The sequence below is a fragment of the Urocampus carinirostris genome, chromosome 6 (assembly GCF_059441175.1).
Source record: "Urocampus carinirostris isolate Australia breed hairy pipefish chromosome 6, RoL_Ucar_1.0, whole genome shotgun sequence".
NCBI lineage: Eukaryota > Metazoa > Chordata > Actinopteri > Syngnathiformes > Syngnathidae > Urocampus > Urocampus carinirostris.
This window is the reverse complement of record NC_142354.1, coordinates 3,892,382-3,914,764: the sequence shown is the minus strand read 5'-3', so window position 1 is coordinate 3,914,764 and position 22,383 is coordinate 3,892,382. Positions and strand designations below refer to the sequence as shown.

Genomic DNA, 22,383 nt, shown 5'->3' with positions numbered 1-22,383 from the left:
CAGATCACTAAATTGGGAAACAATGCCTGGACAGTCACCGTGTCGCGCATCTATAGATTTCAGACCTTTGATATGTGATGGATTAAAATTGTCTTTAGAAATTTCTTTCCGTATGCATTGAATCTTATTAAAGAACACCATAAAGTCATGGGCTGAATGAGTAGAACAATCTGGAAAAATCTGGTGCCCCGTTAACGATGCTATAGTGTCGAAAAGGATTTGGGGGCTATTCTTTTGTGCCGCAATCACCTTCGAAAATAGGCTGATTTTGCAGAGGCAAGGGCTGCTTTATGCTTTAACAAGTTGTCACACCAGGTTTGACTGAAAACCTCAAGCTTGGCAGCGCGCCATTTTCTTTCAGATTTCCTGTAGTCTTGTTTAAGCGAAGTCCTTCCGATCAACAATATATTAAATTTAAAAGATAGCTTAAATAATCAGCATACATTTAAGTACTGTATGCTTGTGCACAATGATTTTCTCATCATTACTGGATGAGGTTGCAAGCTTTAATTCAAAGCCTTGAAATATGGTGCCTCAATCACAGAAAAAGGTTGGTTGGACTAACAGAATTCAGCATCAGCTTGTCAAGTGTTGCTTGCCCTGGGTCAGCAACAGCTGTGAGCTGGGCATTTTTAACAGGACTATCAATTGAAGAGGACTTGCACTTTCTGTGAGACTCTTGTCAGACAAGTTTGAGTGAACTCTGGATTAAAAAAATATTCTCTACTATATGTATGAGGCTACAGCTATACACACTGCGCATACAGTTTCAACTCCCGACAGCTTCAGTCAAGTTAAATTCCAAGACTTTTTAATGCCTTTTGAAATCAAATTTAGGACAAAGTAGAGAAGAAAACCACAACTGGGAAAAACAAAAAAAAAGCAAATATTTCTTGCACACAATCGTGCTTCGTACACATTGATCACAATTGTGGTCACGCATGATGCCACAAAATTAAATCGGTGAATTGTTACAAAAGACAATCAATAAATGTTACTCTATTAAGTTTAAACAAATATAAATCCTATTAATATGTTGACATTTTTAAGACTTTTAAAAATTGGATTTATTCCATTTTAATGCCAATTAAGGCCTTATTTTTAGAATGATCAAAAATCAATGCCTTTATGGACTTTTAGATGATCCGCAGGAACTCTCCGGTTGTTGTTTGGGTCACTGGTCAAATCTAAATAAAAGAAACGTGATGAAGGTGGAGGTCTGACAAAATAAATCCACCTTCGCAGAGACAGATGCGTACTTAACTGGAAGGGATGTAAGTCACCGTTCAATGTAGCCTAATGCAGTACAGTTCTTCACAAATCTGAAGTAAGCAGTAGTGATTAGTGAAAGTAGTGAAAATACTCCTTGAAGTACAAAATGTCCCAAAACCTATTCAATTAAATGTAATGGGGTAAACATGTGTGGCTGCATCACACCTCTACAAGAAGTGTAGTCTACCATGAAGGTACCACAACGACATTATAATAACAGTGCTACATCTCAACGAACACCAGTTGGTTCATCAAATCGGAAAACAATCAAGGGACCATGTTTGGACTACCTCTGTTGCATGTATCAGTTCACATTAAAACAAAACAATTTATGAATGAACAAAAACATTTAATCAAGGGTTTTATTAGAAAATCAAGATAAATGTTTGACTTCAGTGGCCCAGGCCTCCTCGCAGCTCACAGAGCTCACTCATTGAACAGCACAGGCCCATGCTGGATGGAGGCCACGAACTTGAACTTTTGAACACGAAAGGAAGTCAACAGAATGTCGCTTAGTGAAAGATCCAAAAACCGAGTTATCAAAACATCCAGCATTTGCAATCATCGGCGAGGAGGCGGTGCTAGCAGCTGCGTGGCGGTGGCTGCGTCCGGGAACAGGTTGTGATAGGCTGGAAGTGGCACGTAGGCGGCCTTGATCATCTTACCTGCAAACATGCACAGGGTTAGCAACTTACAAAACCATCCGTCCTACTTAGAAGTAGCAAGGTAAGACTAACAGGGATAACTTTGAAGGATCAGTTTGTCTTACAGGGTTCGTACGGCTTTTCCATGTCCAGATTAAAGCTTTTTTCAAGCACTTTCAAGGTCAATGTTTCCAGTACCTTCAAAGAAAGAATTTCAGCAACCGTCAAAAGAACCTTTTTTTGTTGGCTCTGATGACTGAAAAAAAGTCGATACCATGCAGCTAGCACATTGGTTGTGCTATTTTGTACTGTTCCTATCTATGATCAACAAACTTTTTGTGTCAATGGGCCGCTATATTAAAAATGCACGCGCAGCTTCAATACGTCACACCTGTTGACAAACACGGAACAGGCTCAATAGGTGTTGGTAACAATGGAATTAAATACAGAAGACAGAAAGAAAAGAAAGTACTGTAAATATGTACAGCAGAAAAATGAGCCAAATTTTGACTTATTTTAATGACAGTGATAGCTCTGAAGCAGAGTGCATTCAATTGTTCTATCTTAGACTGTTGATCTTTTGCTTTAGGTTTTACTTATTCTAATTTATATTTTTTGCGTTTTTTGAGGATTTGTGTCTAAAGTGGTTACAGTAGGATTGTGAATAGTTAATTATTTTGCATTTTCACATTTATTTATAGCACATTGGAATCAATATTATTAGTTTATATTTTATTGTTTTGCATTATCAGGGATTTTGTGTTGTTGTCCAACAGTCTGTTCAGTTTCCAAAACCGTTTTGTAGTTAACATTTTTTTGAAGATCTGTGAATATTTTAATTCAAGCCCATGTACGAACCCTGGTAATATTTGACCACTAGATGTTGGTATTGGTAATCATTGTCACATGCTGACAAACCTTACCACCAAAGTATCGCCCGTGAAGAGCACTGACGGCTGCCATAGCAGCAGGGATGGATGGACACTTGACGTAAACGTTGCCCTGAAACCCACAAGTGAAGACACAAAACAAAATTTTACACAATGCAATACAGTACAAAAATATACAGTAGGGTTCCAGTGCTTGTTAGTTTCTGTTAAAAACATTCAATATTCAACAAAATACAAATGTGCTTATATCCTAAATATACATAAAGAAAAAGGTACACGGTTTGCCTTAAGATTGCAACATCTTAAGACGCCCCCATGCTGTTTACTCTAAGGCCACATACAGATTTAGGAATAATTAACATTCAAAACTCACCATTATGTTATTATTTTGCTTCGTTTTAACTAATGTTACTTTTTATAACGTTAGTTTGAACATTTATATATATATATATATATAAAACATTTATAAAATAATGTTCGCTTGTTACTTTAAATTTTGTAATCATTGAGTTGCATCAAGAGTTTTGACACCAAAATAATTTCTACAATGGTACAATCTAACTGACCGGGGTAGGTTAAAATAAGAGTCAAATTACTATATTGTTTTCACATCTCACAAGAAACCCACCATCTCCTAAAAAGACAACCTCTTCATTACCAAAAAAAAAAAACAAAAAAAGTTTTACTTAAAAATAATGGTTTCAAAATAGGAAAGTTATAGGTAAACAAGCTGAGAGCATTCATTTGTTCCGAATTCCTTTGCATTTGTTTGACTTCAAACGAATAATTAAACTGATTATTATCCACTACCAAACATACAAGCTTGTCCCTTCTCACAAAAAGATATCTGCTTGAATTAAGCTCCGCGTAAACTATGAACGTGAACTTCTGGCGGGCTTTTCGTCAAACGAGGAAAATAAAGCGCGTCTATTCGTTGGCTTGCTCTCCTGTTGCCAGCTCCGCTACGTTTAGTAATGCCGCAATATTAGTGATTGCTTAGGTTTCTTAAACATCCGATATGCTACGCCATATGGTGCTAACAAAAAGGAAAGTGGCTCAGTTTCCTTTAGATGCAACTCGATGGCACAGCGGCGGCAACTAGCTAGCGTAGCTTGTTTATTCGCATTGATTTCTCATAAGAATATTGATGCAACACCGTTTAGTAATTTAGTAGTCCCTTGCTGTATTGCAGTTTACTTGTCACGGTTTCGCTACCCCGTAGATTTTCATCGTACGTTGTGCTTCTGCATTTTGATTGGTTAAACAGTCGCACCGCTACTTTTTTGCCTGTGTACACCTGTGCATCAAATACATTGCAATCATAGTAGTACACATAGTCCAATAGCTTGATGAACCCACATTGCGTATGCGCGTATTTTTCAATTTCAAATTTTTCTAAAAGCCATCATGTCAACAAAATGTACTGGACCAAAATACAAAAAAGCAGAGAAAGATGCCTTATAACGCCAAAGAATTTGGACTTCTGACGCGCTAAACTACCTCTGGAGTCAAGGCCTAAGGCCTATTAAAGGCTTTTAATGTTCTTGCGGCTCCAGACCTTTTTTGGGGATTTGGCAGCCCCTGCCTAAGAAATATAAATGCAAGTTTTTTTATCATCACATCAAGATGGAAACAAATCATCATGTTAAGTAAAAACAGCGTCCTCAAATCAAAGGATTATTTTAAAAATAAAAATGTTAAGTTCAAATGTTATTGGTAAAAAAAAGTTCATAAAGTCAATTTATTTTATTTGTTTACCAGATGCTTGAGCCTGAAAATTGGGTTTGTTCCTATGGTTTCAATGTACAATAGAAAATTTAATAAAAAAAGAAAAAAACTGTTTCTACTTTGCAGGTTTTGACTATCGCGGGATCATTTTGGAACGAAACCCCCATGAAAAACAAGGGATTACTGTATTTGATAAATATTAATGCATCGATAATTTGAAACCATCCCTGAATCAGTTTGACACTTTTACCTCTGTTGAATTCTTGTCAACATAGATGTGAACAACACCGCCATGTTTGTTGCACTCCTCAATAACATCATGCTGGATGTCCACTTCCCACCCAGGATTCTCCTCACTGACAAATAGGCATATATGCACATATTGCCATTGATGCCACACGCTGGAAAGTAAAGTGTGTGTGAGTGTGTGTTTATGTTACACGCACCTGCTGGGGTTGAACATATTGGAGAGCTGGAAGCAGTGCGTAGCTAAAGGCTGAGAAGGAAGGTTGAGTGCCGGTGGGTTCATGTTTAAGTTCATTGATGGATTCATAGCAGCTTTTAATGGAGCAAACACACATCAGTTAAGCGAGGCCAGCTGTCAAATTGAGGCCGGGGCAAGCATTGAAACAGGACGGTCTTACCAGAGACAGCAGCCATGGCGCCGATAGCGATGGCACCACTCATCTGAAGCGCTTGCTGGGCAGCAGGTGGAATCTGCAGGCCCGTGCCTGAATGCAAACCAAGATTAAGCCCAGAGTTGGGTACTGAAATTTGGCAATAGTAGGTAGGCGTAATATCAAGGTTTCTTATTTACAAATACAATGTTTGCCAATAAAAGGCAAACTGCTACATCACTTTTTGTAGATAATACAAATCAGATACGAAAGAGCTGTAAGGAATTTGGAACATTGTTACGCTGCCACCATCTCTGCAGCCTCAGTCAGCTCGTTCATGACGCAGATGCATGAGAGTGCATTGCTTGGACGTGCTCGAATAGACTTCTTTTTTCATCTTTGAGTTGAGTTGGCGTTTGGACTACTTAAACAAGGGCTCTTCTTACTTTCACTATTTTAATGCTACATTGACAGAAATCAAATAAAAACCTGAGGGGACGAGCATGACGTCACTCTTCAGCACTCCTCCTCCAACCCCCATTACGTCCAGAACAGCTCTGATTAAAACAATGCCTCAGTGGAAAACTAAAAGGGCTCTTTGAGCTCAGATGGTCATAGTTAACACATAATTAAGAGAAAATATCTATTTAACTTTTTAAGCCACACCACCCCACCATGAGCGTAATTAAAACTATGCTAATTAAAATTACCACGAGAGGGCATGACCAGCGCTCCTAATAATCCAGGATAGGTGAAAAAGAACCAGATAGATTTGATTTTACACATTTCATATTATCCTGGATTGTTTTAATGCATTTGCACAGCAATGTTAAAAAAAACTTCAGGTAAACCTTTTTATAAACAGTGAAACACTATCTGAATTGAAAATTTGTTAAAAGCTTGCAAAAACACAACAAATAAGCAAAATAATGCACCCAGGGTCAAAACACATTGACGGACACTGGGCTGCAGGTCCTTGTGAAACATGCCTCAAAAAAATAAATAAATAAATAAATAAATAAAAAAAGCGACTTTAAAAGAACCAATTGTGCCAATCGTAAAAGCTACTCGTCAGCACATAGCAGATGATGCCACTCAATGTTCTGGCATCGCTAGTTGACTGTGTCCCGCCAAATGCATTAAAAGTGTTAAAGGCAAAAATGCACCAAAGTATTCCCATTAGTAAAGTTGCCAATTTGGTTTAAAAGAGAAGTAATTTCTGACTCACCTTCGGCGAGTCGGGCCATCAACTGCAACCGCCCAGTGGTGCCCAAGTCGATGCCGGTGCGTTCTAACTCGTCGCTGTCCAGCAATGAGGCCGCAGCGGACCCATCGCTTCGCTCAGTCACATGACCCACTTTCATAGGCCGACCTGCAAGCTCAAAGCCGTTGAGCTGCTCCAGGGCTTTCTTGGCGCACTCTGCATCTGCAAACTGGTAACATTCGATAAAAACAGGTTACACACAGAAACCAAAGCTGGAAAAATTAAATTAGACATTTGTCTCACTGTGATGAAACCATATCCTTTGGAACGACCTGTCTCACTGTCCATCATCAGCTGGATGCCTTCAATCTGACAACAATACAAGAATGCTTTTTAGCAGATCTGAACACACACAAACACATTGTGGAACAGATATAAAATGTCAACCATGTTATGAGGTGGTCTCTTAGTTCACAAATTTAAACAGACTTGGAAAGCATTCACAGTGTTTTTCTATTTCAACATTGTGTAGTGTTACAGCCTTTTCCAGAATTTAATGATTTTTTTCAACCTCAACATTGTACTCACAACCCATATTGACAATGAAGTTTTGGTAGATTTTTGTGAATCTATTTAAAATAAAGAATGATTACATTGTAGAAAGGGGATAAGGTCTGCAACTGCTGTGCGATACCTAAGGTGAAAGGTTTGGAAAATTGCAAATTGACAGCTAAGGACATTCCTGGGGAAGGTATTCAGATTTCAGCCAAGACAATAGGACACAGAGCAAAATAATGGCTTCCATGAAGGTATTTCCAGCCTAAACGCCTTGTTGACAACAAAGCACAGGAGTCGACTCCAATAGTCCAGTAGTAGTAGTAGAAAAAAAACAATGGATAAACTTTGAAGATCTTGGAGTGATGAGGGTATTTATTATACATCATATACATGTTTGTAATGATTTCAGCAGTATTTATCTAGTTGATACATCATAATTTGATGTGGTGACGACAAACTCAGAAAAACACTTACCTATTGACGGGGTTGAATCGTTTTAACACTACAGTAGATGACACTTATCAAATTCTGAATAGTGTTGTCGAAACTATGCAAATGCAGGCTGCTCTGAATGTTCAGTTACTCGAGAAATGTGAATGTACAGCACTATTGGGCATAGCAACAATGCATTCAGCATGGATTGTTATCTTTAATTAATTTCTAGATTTGTGCTCCACATACTTCCTTGTTATTTTTGTATAATGGGAAAACTTCAGTTGAAATATAGTCAAATATAAACCACATTAACAGAAATGCAAAAGTATTCCTGCTAAGAATTCTCTTGTCTGTACAATTAGACAGTGTCTCACCCTTCCAAAAGGCTCAAATATTCCTCTCAGCATTTCCTCTGTGATGTTGAAGTGAAGCGAGCCGATATAAAGCCTCATAGGTCCTGAAGAGCCTTTCTGCAGGTTGTTGGCAGCAGCGGCTGCAGCGGCTGCTCGGTTTTTCTCAGCCTGCAAAGCAAATCCTAACATAAATAATGCTGTGATTGGCCACCACTGCTTTAAAGTTTGTCCTGTTAACCTACTTTACAAGAAGTCTTACCTATAAATGTATGATTAATGCCAAGTGGCTACAAAAATGCAAATTATATAAATTGATTGCATCCTGTAAGAACAGGTTTTACCTAAAAACTTTGGAATCCAATTCTAGGGAAATGGCGTGGAAAGCTTTAAGTGCGGTTCAATAATTGTGGAAATAATCATTATCAATATTATGCAATGTACTGAACCCTGTTGTTCAGAGATTTACAGCACTAAAACACAAAAAAGGTATTGTTCAATGTTATAATCCAATCTGTGACTGATTTTTATAAACATTTAAATTTGTTGAATAGAAAACTAAAACCATTATTTCAATAATTTTAACTTACAGCCTACTTTACTCATGCTGACTTCATTTGTGCAGTTAACAGCACACATGGTAGGTAAATTGTTGGTTAAATTTTACCTGTGACGCTTGGACAATGATAGGAACGCCTAGCAACCTTTGCCCCGTCAGCCCAATGGCAAGAGGAACGGAGCTCGCCTCCACAAATTCAATGTAAGCGATACCCTTTGAGCGACGCGAGTTCCGGTCAGAGATCATTCTTACGTCACGCACCTACACAAAGACACCTCAAATCAGTGGACAAAACAGGGTGAAAAGAAACTCATAGTTAATATCTCTTTAGTACGAGTACCTTCCCCACGGCAGAGAAAAAGTCCTCAAGGTCTCGAGGGCGAATGCGGGCAGCCAACTGCATACAGAAGACGGTCCTGGCATCCCGCTCCTCTGGAGTTAAGTTGTCAATCGGAGGTCTTAACAGGACAAAAACGACCAAATATTCACGCGAGTTTTTGAAATCCAACATGCTGATAAGTTTCAGGCGTTCTCATTTGTGAATAGAAGGACTTACTTGTTGGGACTCTTTTCCCGCCTGATTGGACTCTTCTCTCTTCTGATTGGACTTTTCTCTCTCCTTATAGGACTCCTGCTTCTTGAACGCTTGCGCCTGCGCACAAGCACACACATTCACACCACATGGCAATATAGAATTTGCACTGCTTCTTTCTTTTTGGACATGCATGCACATGGCCATTGCCCTAAGCACAAATGCTTTTTTTTTTTTTTTTAACAATTTTGTTGTATTCTGGTGTTTTATCATCATGATAAATACTTGATTAAACCACAAACTTATTGTTGCTCTAATACGCACACATGTTTTGGTATTAAAGGCGTGAGACTCGCATCTAATAGGCCAGTGCGCCATATGAGAAAACAAAAAAATAATTTTAACGAAGGAGAGTGCGCCACTGTAAACACTGTACGCCAAATGATTGTGAAAATACGGTACAATAATGAGCTTTTTTATTTTCAACATTGACAACAGGCAAACATTTCTTCTTTTTTTTTTTCCTCCGCTCCAGACTCTTGTTGCTGTTTCGAGGCCATGTTCGCACAGGTGTTTACCAAATTGCAAATGAGGCATAATCGAACATACCACTGGGAGATGGGGTGTTATGACCCCTGAAGATAGGAGGTAAATCTGCTTTGTGCCCTAGCCTTTCTCTGGAAAATTGGTTTATGCTACTATGTATTTGAAATTAAATGAATGCTGTCTGAAAAACAAACATCAGTTGTTAAAATTGATTGATTTCAAACTGTTGAGAATCATTATTCTTTTATAACAGACTGCAGTTGACCACTGAATGCACATAGTTTGTTTTATTTACTGTTCTATTGCTGCGAATGAGTCTGTTCTGGAACTTTAAGCTGGTTTACACGGGTAAAAAATGTTTACTTGATATTAAACTATTATCTATTTGCCTGTCTCTAAAAATGATCAGAGATATATGGAGTTATATCTCCACTGACTATTCACTGCTCTTTTATTCAAGTTTTGTATGAATCTACAATATGTTCAATATATTTTTCCCCTTCTTGTGTTTAAGAATTTAAACATAATTAAATCAACTTCATACTTAATTGAAGAAAAAAATAATCCAATCATTTGGTTAATCATTTCAATAGTCAGTGACCGGTCAACTGTTAAAATAATTGTCAGTTGCAGCTATAACACATACACACTCAATACAGCTACTCACCCCTTGTGGTAGTCTCTGTATCGACCTCCTCTCTCACGACTACGCCGCCGTTCTCGGCTGCGACTTCGCCGCTTTTCTCGGCTGCGCTTCCGCTCCCGGCTGCGGCTCTTCTTCCTCTCCCGGCTTTTGCTCCGCTTCCTGTCGCGACTGCGGCTGCGCTTCTTCCTGCTAGAGTGGCGGCCAATCACAACATGGCAATAAGGATTTCTTTTCCTGGCAAAATGGCCAGGACGTTGTCCATGCCAGACAGCAGAACAAATAGTGAAGACAACAATACAAATAATATAAATAAAACATGGTAACAAAAATCACAAAAACCACAAAAAGTTGAAAGACAGCAAAACCTAGCGCTGTTAGAAGGCAAACCAGCTTTATACAATCACCCTACGACCATGGTGCTTTAATGTTGGCATTATGTTCTTTTTGTCAAATGCTGTGCCATTTGTATGCCGGATGTAACAGGCTTCCAAAACATTCGATTTTTGACTCATCAGTTCACAGAATGTTTCTCCAATGTTTCTTGAGGCTAATCAAAATGATTTTTAGGCAAATGTGAAAAGACTGTTCTATTGTGACAGCCGTGTTTTTTTCCACTGGGAACTTTACCATGACCAGTTTCTTTCTTATGGTGGAGTCACGAACACTGACCTTAACTGAGGCCAGCGAGGTCTGCAGTTTCTTGGATGTGTTTCAAGGTTCTTTTGTAACCTCGCTAATGAGCCGTCATTGCACTCTTGGAGGAATCTTGGTTTGGCCAACCATTCCTGTAAAGGTTTGCCACTGTTCCCAAATGTGGATAGCGGGTCGGTCAGTGGTTGGCTGAGGGTCTACAGCCTTGGAAAGGACTGTGTGACCTTTTGTGAACTGATAGATTTCAAGTCACTTTTTCTTATTTCTTCTGGAATATCTTCGGATCATGGCATGTCAATTGTGTTCTTGAAATGTTGTATACTACTTCTTTATCAAAGTGGTAGGCAAGTCAAAATATTACAAGAGCCATAATGGACAAAAATAAACTTAAAAACATGTCCGGAGCTGCAAAAGATTAAGAGCATTTTATAAGCCTTATAATGATGCAACACATGCTGTATGTATCTATATTACCTTTATTAGGCTACTATTAAAGTGACTATGTAGAATGCAGGACATCCTCTGGATAATGATTCACCACGTGACTACTCTGCTGTAGGATACCACCTCAAGTTTCACTTAATTACAATATTGTTTATAACGGTAGATTTCATTGCTTTGACAAATTACAGAAATGCCACAAAAGAAAAGTCACACGACTCATTACAAGCATTTGAGTATTCTGGTGCTGACTGTCCTTGAATTGCTGTTCAATGATGTTGCTTGCCAATTTTGTGTGACATTAAAATTGGTTTGATAAACCAAAACCTTTTTGAATGTTACATATTAAACACTGAATTCAGAAAGGAGGAAAATGCTTTTTTCAGCATTGAAAACACCCTGCATTTACTCACATTTAAAGAAAATATATTACTCCCTTTGCATTAGCACTGGGTGGCATGTTCATAGCAGTAATGATAGGCAATAAACTCCCTAGCGAGAGAGAAGGGTCTCAAGATTACTGCCAATACCTCAATTTCCTGTAAGCTTTGAATTTAGATTATCCTAGCAGTTTACACGAATTCTTATTGTTATAACTACAGAGTCTACCTCCTCTGAGGGTTTGCTGCTCCTGTCAAACGTCCCAGGTTCTGTTTCTTCTCTGTCAGTCTTGGTAACGATGCCAGATTTTGCAAATACTCTGATTACAGCACTAGCGGACATATGAACTTTACCAATTCAAATCCACTCACAAATTGTGGCGTTACTTCCCACTTCCCTGCCTTAAAGTCTGGTGAAACTGTTGTCTCAATTGATCATACACCACAACCATGCCACTCTATAAATTGACAATTCACACACATGCCCAGTAGTTTACGTTTCTTTGTCAGGCTTTGCGGAATGTCAGCAAGCTCAGAGTTAATTTGCCTCAATTGTGTTTTTTTTAACTTGGCTGTGAAGACTCACACAGATGAAACGCCATTAGCCAGAGGCCGTTTGCCATCAGCGCAATAGTCAGATGGCACTGCCCCGCGCACACCACACGCCATTTTCAGAGATGCTTCAAGTTGTGTTGATAACGTGTATGGTCCACGCTACCATATAAGATGGCGACATTGATCAGTTAGTTATATTATTGTGATCTCACGGCATCATTTCAACCTTTCTGCAGATATGTACGTGAGAAATAAAAAGACAGCATGCTGATGCGAAATATACGATGCTAAAGTATTGTCGCGATGGCAACACCAGTATTCTGAAATTCCTTCATAATCCTCGAAACATCCTACCGATGCCAAGAGCGCATGTACAAACAACGCTGATAGCGATTTGTGCCTTCGAAAGAGGTAAAAACAATTTTTGTTTTTAATTAGTTGTCCATCCATTATCTGCACCACTTATCTTCAGTAGGGTCGCGGGGGTGCTGGAGCCCATCCTAGCCATCTTCGGGCAGTGGGCAGGGGACACCCTGAACTCGTTGTTATTTAGTTGTATCAAATATTTTCCTGCTTCAAAAAAAAAACTTTTTTCAGCCTAGCGTAAAATTCTGTGGTAAATTTCCAGCATGGTGTTTGTTGACTACGATACGCAATGTATGTGTGCATGCAACCCTCATTATGTATAATCAGGAAAAGTTCAGTTTGCCATAATTCAGAATTTAAGTGTTGCTGGCTTTACTTAATTATAAAGAAAACAAAATTGCTGCTGTCAGGTAAGGCTACGGTAGGGCGTCTCGAGAGGGTAAGACGACCTCATATGTAAAACGTCAACAGAAAGAGAGGCATAAAAAATGCATCAGTTGCCTGCAATGCTTGGAATGGGTGCGCAAATAGCCACAACCTGATGGCAAAGCATAAATTATGGTGTGAACTAACTATATTCCGCAATAATACGTGAGACACAATCAACATATTCTTGTACAGATGCACATGTTGATAGCACATACTGATAACATTGCACTCTGATTGAATTCTGATTCCCCTTTTTATAAAAACTATTTGGGGGGCTTTTAGTCTGTAATAGACAGGAGGACAAACCGTCACAAAAAACCAGGGTGTAAGGGTAAATGGATGATCACGGTGTGGTAGCGCAATTCAAAATCGGAATCACACTCGCATGTGTACACCGCCCCAAATAATAGTAAATTAAATTAACATAACACCAATCAACTTCGGGGACATACTGACTAAATGTCACTCACAAAGTACTTACAAATGTAAAAAGCTCAATGGTATGAAGTAAGCCTTCTAGTGAAGGCATGTGAACATTAACCAGTCTGGCTAGTGGCAAACAAAAACTTTAAAGCAGCAGAAAACAAACTTTTGAGAATAAGTCTTGTAAGAACTTGGTGGCACTCTCGTTTGACAAAGGCCTCAATCTCCTTCCTTCTCGTGTGCTTAACAAAAGCAGCTGTGACTGACTCGCCACCAAGTGAACTTTGCATATGAGGTGACATTTATTACAACAATGTTCTTTCGGTAATCTTATTTTTGTCCTTGGACTAAACTATAAAATGCAATTTCAACAATTTTTGGCAGAAAAGGTTTCATCGAAATTTCTGGTGCATTCCTAATCATTAGAATTATCAATTGTGATACTTGCAGAAAGTAAATAAGCCTATAGAAGACCTTTTGGTAGATTGAAGGCAGTGTGTGCTAAAGTGAGTAAAAAGGTTTATTAATGCTTTCATTCTATTCGGACAGACGTTTGATGCAAATTGGCATGCCGGCTTGATCAGTGTTTTTTTTTCTTTCAGTTCAACGTAAAATTGCTCGTTAGTAAGAAAAAGGTATTTTCAAAAAAATCAAAACTTACTTTTCTTAAAAATAATGATACATGTTTGCCATATCGCTCACCCCTTATCAACCCCATCAAGCCAACTGACAGAATTAATGATGGAATCCAATCTTGTGTAGGGATGAAAGGTGGCCCACAGATAAAAGATCGAGATAATTGAGAAATACTTGCTCCCGAGAAAGTAAATTTCTTAGGCAGGGTTACTAAAGTTATTGGTCGAGATCTCAAGTTCTCTCTTTTTAAAAGCCATTACACCTTTTTGGTCACATCTAGTTTGTGACGTGACAACTTGGCTTTCCTCATTTTAACACACTCAAGGTTCTCATTAACCTGTTTTGTGAAATGGACACAATATTTCATTGCCTTGAAACAAATTTATATAGTTAAATTGGACATTCCACGTACATTATTTTCTAAACTCTTCAGGTCATCTACAAAATAAGACTTAAATGAATAAATAGTAATGGGTAATTAATTTACAAAATCACTATTTTATACTCAACTATCATTTTTATAACAATTTTATCAAAATTAAAATAAAGCACTTGAATACTTTTAAAAAATTTGATTTCCGCACTATAAAAAGTACTGCAAGGGCTCGGGTTGCACAAAAATGAAAACAGTGCCTTATTCACGCATCGATTGGTCATCTGGAATATATCACTCGTCGAAATTGCATACAACTGCTTAACATTGGATGCAATGGGAATTCAACCAAGATCGTGGGGAATGCAACCAAGATCGTGGAATGTGCCATATTTTATCCACTAGACTAGTCGGGATACAAACTATATGAAAAGGAATGAAGTATTCTCATTAACACACTATTTTTAGCCAAGTACCAAATTTTTGATATTTTTGGGCCAGGTCACAATAGTACTGTCAGACATTAAACTAGTTCGATTAACAAACGACTAGCTATATCATTATGAAGCACACGAGACTCTGAACTGAATTATGATAAGGGCCTTGTGGGAAGTAATTTGGTCGTTCTGACTATAAGAGCTAGTGCATATTGCAGCATAGACATACGTTGTTGCTGCAGAAACCTCATTTCTGCCTCATTACCGCTGCCACAGGCGAGACAACAAGACTGTACAAGACGGTAGGCACACAACAGATGTGATGAATCTTGGCGAAAGGTACCTTTTGGCTTGTTCATCCCCGCCATTGGGGCTGGCCGTCTTGTTGTCCTAGCGGGAGTCGACAGAGAAGAGCGTGAGGAGGCAGACGCAACATTGGGGAGTTGACGGGGAAGGGTGGGGGAAAAGAGAATATGGAGAGTGAGTGACATTCAAACAGACTTTTTGTGTGCTCGGGTAGGGGTCAGAGCTGAGGCAGGCGGCTGAATCTGGCAGTAGGAGCTCATCTTCTTCAGAGAGTGTTGCGCTGGACGCCTCAAAGGCCCTGCAGTACACAGGAGTCTTTTGTCATGTCAACTCTCACGTGGGCAACGTCCTTCTTCCTTGCACACTACAGTCGTAGATTCGCCGCACTTCAGCTGCCTTCAGTCATGTCTACCTGTACTCACAGGCTCTAGGAGTCCAGCCAGAGTCACCACACTGTCCAGGCAGCCAAAAGCCACGAACTGTAGTCGGGGCGTTCCATATCATATTTGGACAAAATCAACTATATATTTTTGAATGCAACTAAAAGTTTCAAATATGTAATATTTACACAAGAAAAGGGAAGAAAAAATAATTTATTCCATGATGACATACGTAATCACCTTAATTTGAATGACAGTTTAGGGAGCAAAACCTGTTTGATGGCACTTCAATGTTGCAATTTTTCCTGATATTATTCCTTGGAACAATAGACTTCATGAGGCGCACGATATAGCAATGAATGGAAAATTATCGCGACTAGGCCTGCCCTTGAGAACAGATTTTGCTCGAAGACAATCTTGCTTAAATCAATTGATATAATTGTGACCATTTTTAAGGGCAATTTTTCAAAAAACAATGACTTATTTCTTATGGATCACAAGTTCATTAATAAATACAGACAACCTAACATACTACACAAAGGAATACAAATATTTCAAGAAAAGAACTAACAATGCTTTGTTCTGAAGTTAAAATTTAGGTTTTGTGGGCAATCTATAAGTCTCTATCAAATGCTCATATATGCTTGTTGCACGTCAACAATAACTAGGTGAGACGGCAGATAAAACTCCTAAACACCTTCTGGTGTTTAATAATATGCTGGCGCAAGTTCCCTCACCTAAACCCTAGTCACCCAGGCCCCTTTCCAGAGCCAGGCTGACCAACACCTGGTGGACGGGCCTACGCCCTCAGGTTGCAGCCAGGTTTAGCTTCAAGGGACCTCATGGGTCCTTCCTTCACGTTGCCTCACCACCAGTGGGAGGGTCCAAAGTGGTCAGGTTTGTAAAGAGCTGGGTGGAAGCCAAATAAAAAGGACATTGGCTAACCTACCCCTGGTTACAGAAACTTGCTCTTGGGACATGCAAAGTCAACTCTGGGGGGGTTGAACGCCCGAGCTGGTGTGTGAACTTGAGAGGCTCCAACCCCTAGCAAAAAGTATGGTATCACCATTCTTGGGAAAGCCCTTACCTAGAAATGTTATCCTTTAAAAAACTCATAACAAACCGAAAACAATCGCAAGGTCATTCCAAAGTGCAACATATTGAAATTCAGAAACACAAAAATAAATTAAGAAAAAAACATTGCAATGGTCAGTAAAGGTTACTTTTATTTAGCAGGTGCATGGAAATAAATATGGAATCACTCAATTCTGAGGAATAAAAATTTGAGTAGAACATAAGGATACACCCAGTCAATTTCCTTTCATTAATTGGGCACCTGGATTAAACGAAGTCTGGTAGTTGTCAGCAGTTAAAAACTGCAGTTATCACACCTTGGAGGGCTCCTCGACTAACTGGATTGGCATGAATCATGGCTCCAACAAGAAAGATGTCTCGAGACCAAAGATAGGATCGGCAAACTTCTTAAAGAAGGTAACTCTACACGAATGGTTACCAAAGATGTGGGCTGTTCAGTCAGCTGCATCTAAAATTTTGACCAAGTACAAACAGCACGGTAAGGTTGTTAAAGTCAAGCGTACAGGTAGGCCAAGGAAAACATAATAGGCATCAAGACAAACAACTAGAGGCCATCTATGTTGAAAACAGAAAATGCACAACAAGACGAAGAGGAAATGGGAGGAGGTTGGAGTCAATGTATGTGACAATTGTGCAAAATCGCAGTGAAAATTTTCATATAAAAAGCTAAAAGGAAACCATTGTTGATGTTTAAACAGAAAAGAACAAGACTCCAATGGGCTAAGGAGAGGCAATCATGGACAGTGGATGACTGGATAAAGGTTATCTTCAGTGATGTGTCACAAATTTGCATTGGACAAAGTGAAGTGCTGGAACTTTGTTTTGGTGCAGTTTCGGTAAAATTTACCAAGAGGACAGCTAAAGAAAACATCGAAATTCCCACAGAATTTTATGATATGGGTCTGCATGTCAGGCTAAGGCACTGGGGAGATGGCTTGTGGTCAAATCTGCAATAAATGCACAAGTTGATATTGATATTTTGGACAGGTTTTTTGTTCCTTCAATTGAAAAAATGTTTGGGGATGATGAACTCATTTTACAAGATGAAAATGAAGCATGCCAGTGAGCAAAATCTGTGAAAGCATTCCTTGGAGAAAGACACATCCAGTCAATGTTATAGCCTGCAACTAGACTAGCTTTCAACCCAATTGAAAACCTGTGGTGGAAATTGGGAAAAAAAAATGTCCACAGCAAGGCTCCGACCTGCATAGATGATCTGGCAACTGCAAACAAAAATAGTTGGGACCAGATTGATGAAGAATACTGTTTGACACTCATTAAGTCCATGCCTCAAAGACTGGAATCTGTCATAAAAGCCAAAGGTGGTGCAACCAAATACTAGTGATATGTTTTGATTTATTTCTTTGTCTGTTTTTCATGATTCCCTATTTTTTTCCTCCAAATCAAGTGATTCCATATTTTTTCCCTGTGCTTGGTCTATAAAAGTAGCATTTACTGACCACCAAACATTTTTTATCCATTTCTTTTAGTGTTTCTGAATTCCAGGTTTCTCTACTGAAAAACTTTATTTTTTAATGATTTTTATCTGAGTTTGTTCTACAGAATAAAATGTTAGCGTGAGGGCTTGCCCAAGACTGGTGATTTTGGGTTGTAGTGCAGTCAAACTCAACTCCAGCCAAGCTTGGGCTGTGGTATCAGTCCCTTTGGAATGGGTTTGACTCTCTCCCACTGGATGCTCGTCACAGCTCGTACGTAAACTCATTGTTTAGACATAAGGATGTTTATATGTGCACACAGAACCAAGACCAGCTGGGCCACAGTTCAGTTTATGTAATAGTTTCTTAGGACTTGTGACTATAGGTTTTGCATCATTGATGGTCAAAAAGCAACAAACATTAGTGAGGCAAATGAAGACAACTTCTGGTTGTTTTGGAGATATTCTGGTCTGGTTTATGGAAAGATTTTCTAGGTGCCACAGAGGCATAGAAGGGGTCCTTTTTTCAGATGATGTGGTGCTGTCGTCAACCTCAAGCCAGGATCTTTCACTCTCTGTTAAGCAAGTCGCAGCAGAGTGTGAACAGCCGCGGTGAAGAACACCAACTCAAATTCCAAGACTATGGTCTTCTGCCGGAAAAGGGTGGAATGCCCACTAGAGGTCAGGGACAAGATCCGTCTATTCACCCTATCTATGGTCGAACGATTTTTGTTTGCATCTCATAGAAATTTGTTATTTTTTGTTAGCTTTCATTACTCTGCGCTTGGCAGCCACTCCAGCAGCTCCCGTGTTATTTTCGATTGTTCTCAGTTATTTTCGATTGTTCTCAGCTTAGGGATGCTGCTGGAAAAGTGAATTTCCCTTCGGGGATGAATAAAGTATCTATCTATCTATCTATCTATCTATCTACTGAATCTATCTATCTATCTACTGAGTCTTACTATTCATTTGTAGCGTACTAGACAACAAGCAACCTCTGGAGGAAACCATTTGGTAGCTAGCCTTCCAAGTTCACCGCATTAAAAGAAACCGTTTCCTAAGAGGGCTATAGTCACAGAAGGGCTAACAGCATTACCAAAAGTCGAAAGCAATGAGGACTTTTTTGCCACGTCTGAACAAAGCCAAGGAAACTCAGGTTTTTTCCTTTTGTGACTAGAACACACGTCAACTTCAAACCTAAACATCCCGTGTCATCCCATCTCTTTCTGAACAAGGCACCATTTGTGAAGTCAATCTGTCGGTTGCTGCAATTTGTGGCAGGGGAAAAAGAATTGTATCTACTCCAACCACTGGAGAATTAAATGTTCTTTCCTTCTTTCGAATTTCCAACCATCTAGTTACATTTAACTCTATAACTCTTAGGATAGACCTAACAGTGAAGTGTTGTTTTAGTAGGTTTAATAAACACTTTCCATTGTATCCACTCAATCTATTTGTGTGTTTTGAACAAATCATTTAGGGTCTGGGTGAATTATGTATTATTTAGTGCTTCCTTGTGGTTATCAAAAAATCTATACTGATTAAAAAAGCCAAATTACACAAACTATCTTTTAAACATTTATTTTTTATTCTTGTAAATTGAGAAATTTGTATTTATTTTATAAAACATGCGCGTCGTCTAGAGGGAACTGATATCATTCTCTGTCAAAATTCTTATTTATCTCAGGATGTAAGCCATAATAATGAAATAAGACAACATTAAGTCACAAAATTGGGTAAATTCAATTGAATTAATTATTGAATTTTAACTGCAGTATAACCAGTATTTTTAGACCAAACATACAGAAACCAAACCTTTTAAGTAACAAACTAAAAACCATCTTAATGCACCATCACTTCCTGAGTGAGCGATCGGCATTAGTGTTTGTGAAAATCAATGCAAAAAAAGAACACTCACCTTCCGGTAAGGAGCCTCCAGCATCGCCTCGATGTCCAGGTCGTCTGCCATGTTGCTAGACAAACAAAGAAATGACTTCAAGTCATTTTTGGGCTTTGGTTGACATGAATGTGGTATGTTCAATAAAAGATCATTTTTCTACTTATGTCCATTCTGTCTATTTTGCTTTCTTTCCTGGACACATGCTTGGCCAATAATACCTATAGTGGCCAGGAACTTAAAAATCTGGGTCAGAGTCTAATTTTTTTGGGACACTTTTTATGCCACCTTTGATGTCCCGCAAGAAATACAAATACAAAGGGTTGCGGGATCTCAGTGGGTGGTCAACCCACTTACAAAACGGTGGCGACGGCGTAGGGCTCGCAAACAAAAGCGGGGCTGTCGCTTGGGCCATGGTGCTTAACTAAGGAAGCGACATAAGCGATTCAGGGGAGAAATGCAGATTTTAAAATTTGCCAAAAATAAACTCACGATACATACACGAGTCAGTTATCTTGTCCTGCTCCTAGTTATCGTACAAGTTTACATACGTTTTCGCGACTGTTTACGTGCGTTTTTGCGCGTTTACCCATGTTTTAGTACGCGTTTATGTACAAGTGTAGGATAAATCTGTTGCTCGTGAAGTGTATAGAATACAGTATTGCAAGGTTCGATGACATACTATATGACAACTACCTTTCCTCCACTTAACAGGCTCGAATACGGCTCAGGAAATTTCACATTCGTTGACATCTAACTTTTTAAGGAAACGGAAATGGTTACGTTCCCTGATAACAAAATTTTTTGCCTTAGATGAAATCGGTTAACAACTCAGTTAATTTTTTTTGAATGAATTAATGAATAACTACGATTATTTTTAAGGAACGTGCCAAACATGGTTATAAGTTCGTTTTAACTGTTGTGCGGCGCAGAATACCACCATGATGGTGGCTTCCTGTTTGATGACACTGACGCGCAGTGAAAACCCCCGATCGGTAAAATTAATGCGACACAAGAGTAAACGGCATCGCGTGGACAAATGTAGCTCATGACCGAAGTCGGTGTTGTTAAAACGCCATTTCAAGTGAATGTTTGTCTTAGGATTGCGCTTAACTAGTTGGAACATGTTTAGAACATGTCACCATTTACAATACATTTCAGTATGCGCGACAGCAAACGTGCTGTTGGTTAGCTTGCTAAAACACGGTTAAAAGATACAATAATAAAGAACAGCGAAACAAAGACAGTTGCGTTCCGTTGAGGAATGGCGGCCCGGCGTCCATTCAGGTGAGTGAGTCCCATTTTGGTTGGCCTTCTGCGCGCTTCAACGTATGCGAGGCTTCCACGCACCTAGCCGTTAGCCACAGACCCTAACTAGTATCCTGCAAGCATTAAGAGCGTATTCCTGGAATCGTTGAGCAGGCGACTAGCTTTTACCTCGTCTCTCAGCTTCCCGTCGGTGGATTCAGCACCAAAAATGTGTAAAGCGTTTCCAAGCTTGACTTTGTCAGCTCCTCCGTCATCCGCAGATGGTAACTTCGTGCTGAAATGGCGCGAGGACATCTCGCGATACGAGATTACGTGCTCGGGATCATGACGTAATTCGTCTTGACAGATGAATTTAGTAAAGACAAAACTGTTCTTTTGTTAATTTGTTTATTCTCATTTTTTCGATATATTTTTAATTCTTATTTTTTTCAATCACTCTCAATTACTTATTGCTTTTTCATTTTTTCCTCATTTTAGATGCTGTCTCAATTTTGTCTCAAATTTGCTGCCAGAGAAAAAAAATGAATAGAAAAATAGTCAATCTGCCTCCAATAAACTTGACGAGCTGGACTGTCAGTCATTGTTTTCTATTTTTACCTTTCTTGACTTTGATCTTGTTATGTCAGCTTCAAGCTTAGGGGTCGGAAACCTATGGCTCCGGAGCCATATATGGCTTTTTTCACAAGTAAATTTGTCTCGGAGTCAGAGGTGAAATGAAAATTGCGCATTTACTTAATAAACTGTCGCAGGTGCGAGGCTGAGCTATTACTGACTGCTCATTGGGTTTGGTCTACATTGGTATATATTGAACACAATTATAACAAAAGTTTGCAGTCAAGGTTTCACAACAACAGATCCCGTTTTGGCTATAAATCGCTAAATAATCCCCTACATGTGAGCTCACTAAACAATCTATGTTCATTGTTGAAACAATCTGTGATGTTATTCTATATAACACGCTACAGTGGGCATTTGCACGTCACACTGGGTATTTGTATATTGTATTCTTTTTGTTTTATTATTGTATTGTTCTCAGCGAAGGGATGCTGCTGGAAATGTGAATTTCCCTTCGGGGATGAATAAAGTATCTATCTATCTATCTATCTATCTATCTATCTATCTATCTATCTATCTATCTATCTATCTATCTATCTATCTATCTATCTATCTATCTATCTATCTATCTATCTATCTATCTATCTATCTATCTATCTATCTATCTATGAAAAGCAACATCTCATCTCATCTCATTAACTGCACCACTTATCCTCAGTAGGGTCGCGGGGGTGCTAGAGCCCATCCCAGCAATCATCGGGCAGTGGGCAGGGG

The 22,383-nt window shown here is 39.0% G+C and overlaps 1 protein-coding gene across 1 annotated transcript; it reads right to left on the bottom strand.

Annotated features, from left to right (window-relative positions):
* Nucleotides 1-1,620: 1,620 nt before the first annotated feature.
* Nucleotides 1,621-21,369, bottom strand: LOC148363573 (RNA-binding protein 39-like). The gene is made up of 15 exons (XM_088337511.1): nucleotides 21,223-21,369; nucleotides 19,807-19,861; nucleotides 15,016-15,062; nucleotides 10,003-10,170; nucleotides 8,814-8,909; nucleotides 8,598-8,715; nucleotides 8,366-8,518; nucleotides 7,723-7,869; nucleotides 6,659-6,724; nucleotides 6,380-6,584; nucleotides 5,179-5,265; nucleotides 4,981-5,092; nucleotides 4,785-4,890; nucleotides 2,840-2,918; nucleotides 1,621-1,937 (listed from the first exon to the last, which is right to left on the bottom strand). The coding sequence occupies exons 2-15, from the start codon at nucleotides 19,855-19,857 to the stop codon at nucleotides 1,834-1,836; spliced, it is 1,539 nt and encodes a 512-aa protein (XP_088193637.1). The 5' UTR covers nucleotides 19,858-19,861; nucleotides 21,223-21,369; the 3' UTR covers nucleotides 1,621-1,833.
* Between the last annotated feature and the right edge of the window lie 1,014 nt (nucleotides 21,370-22,383).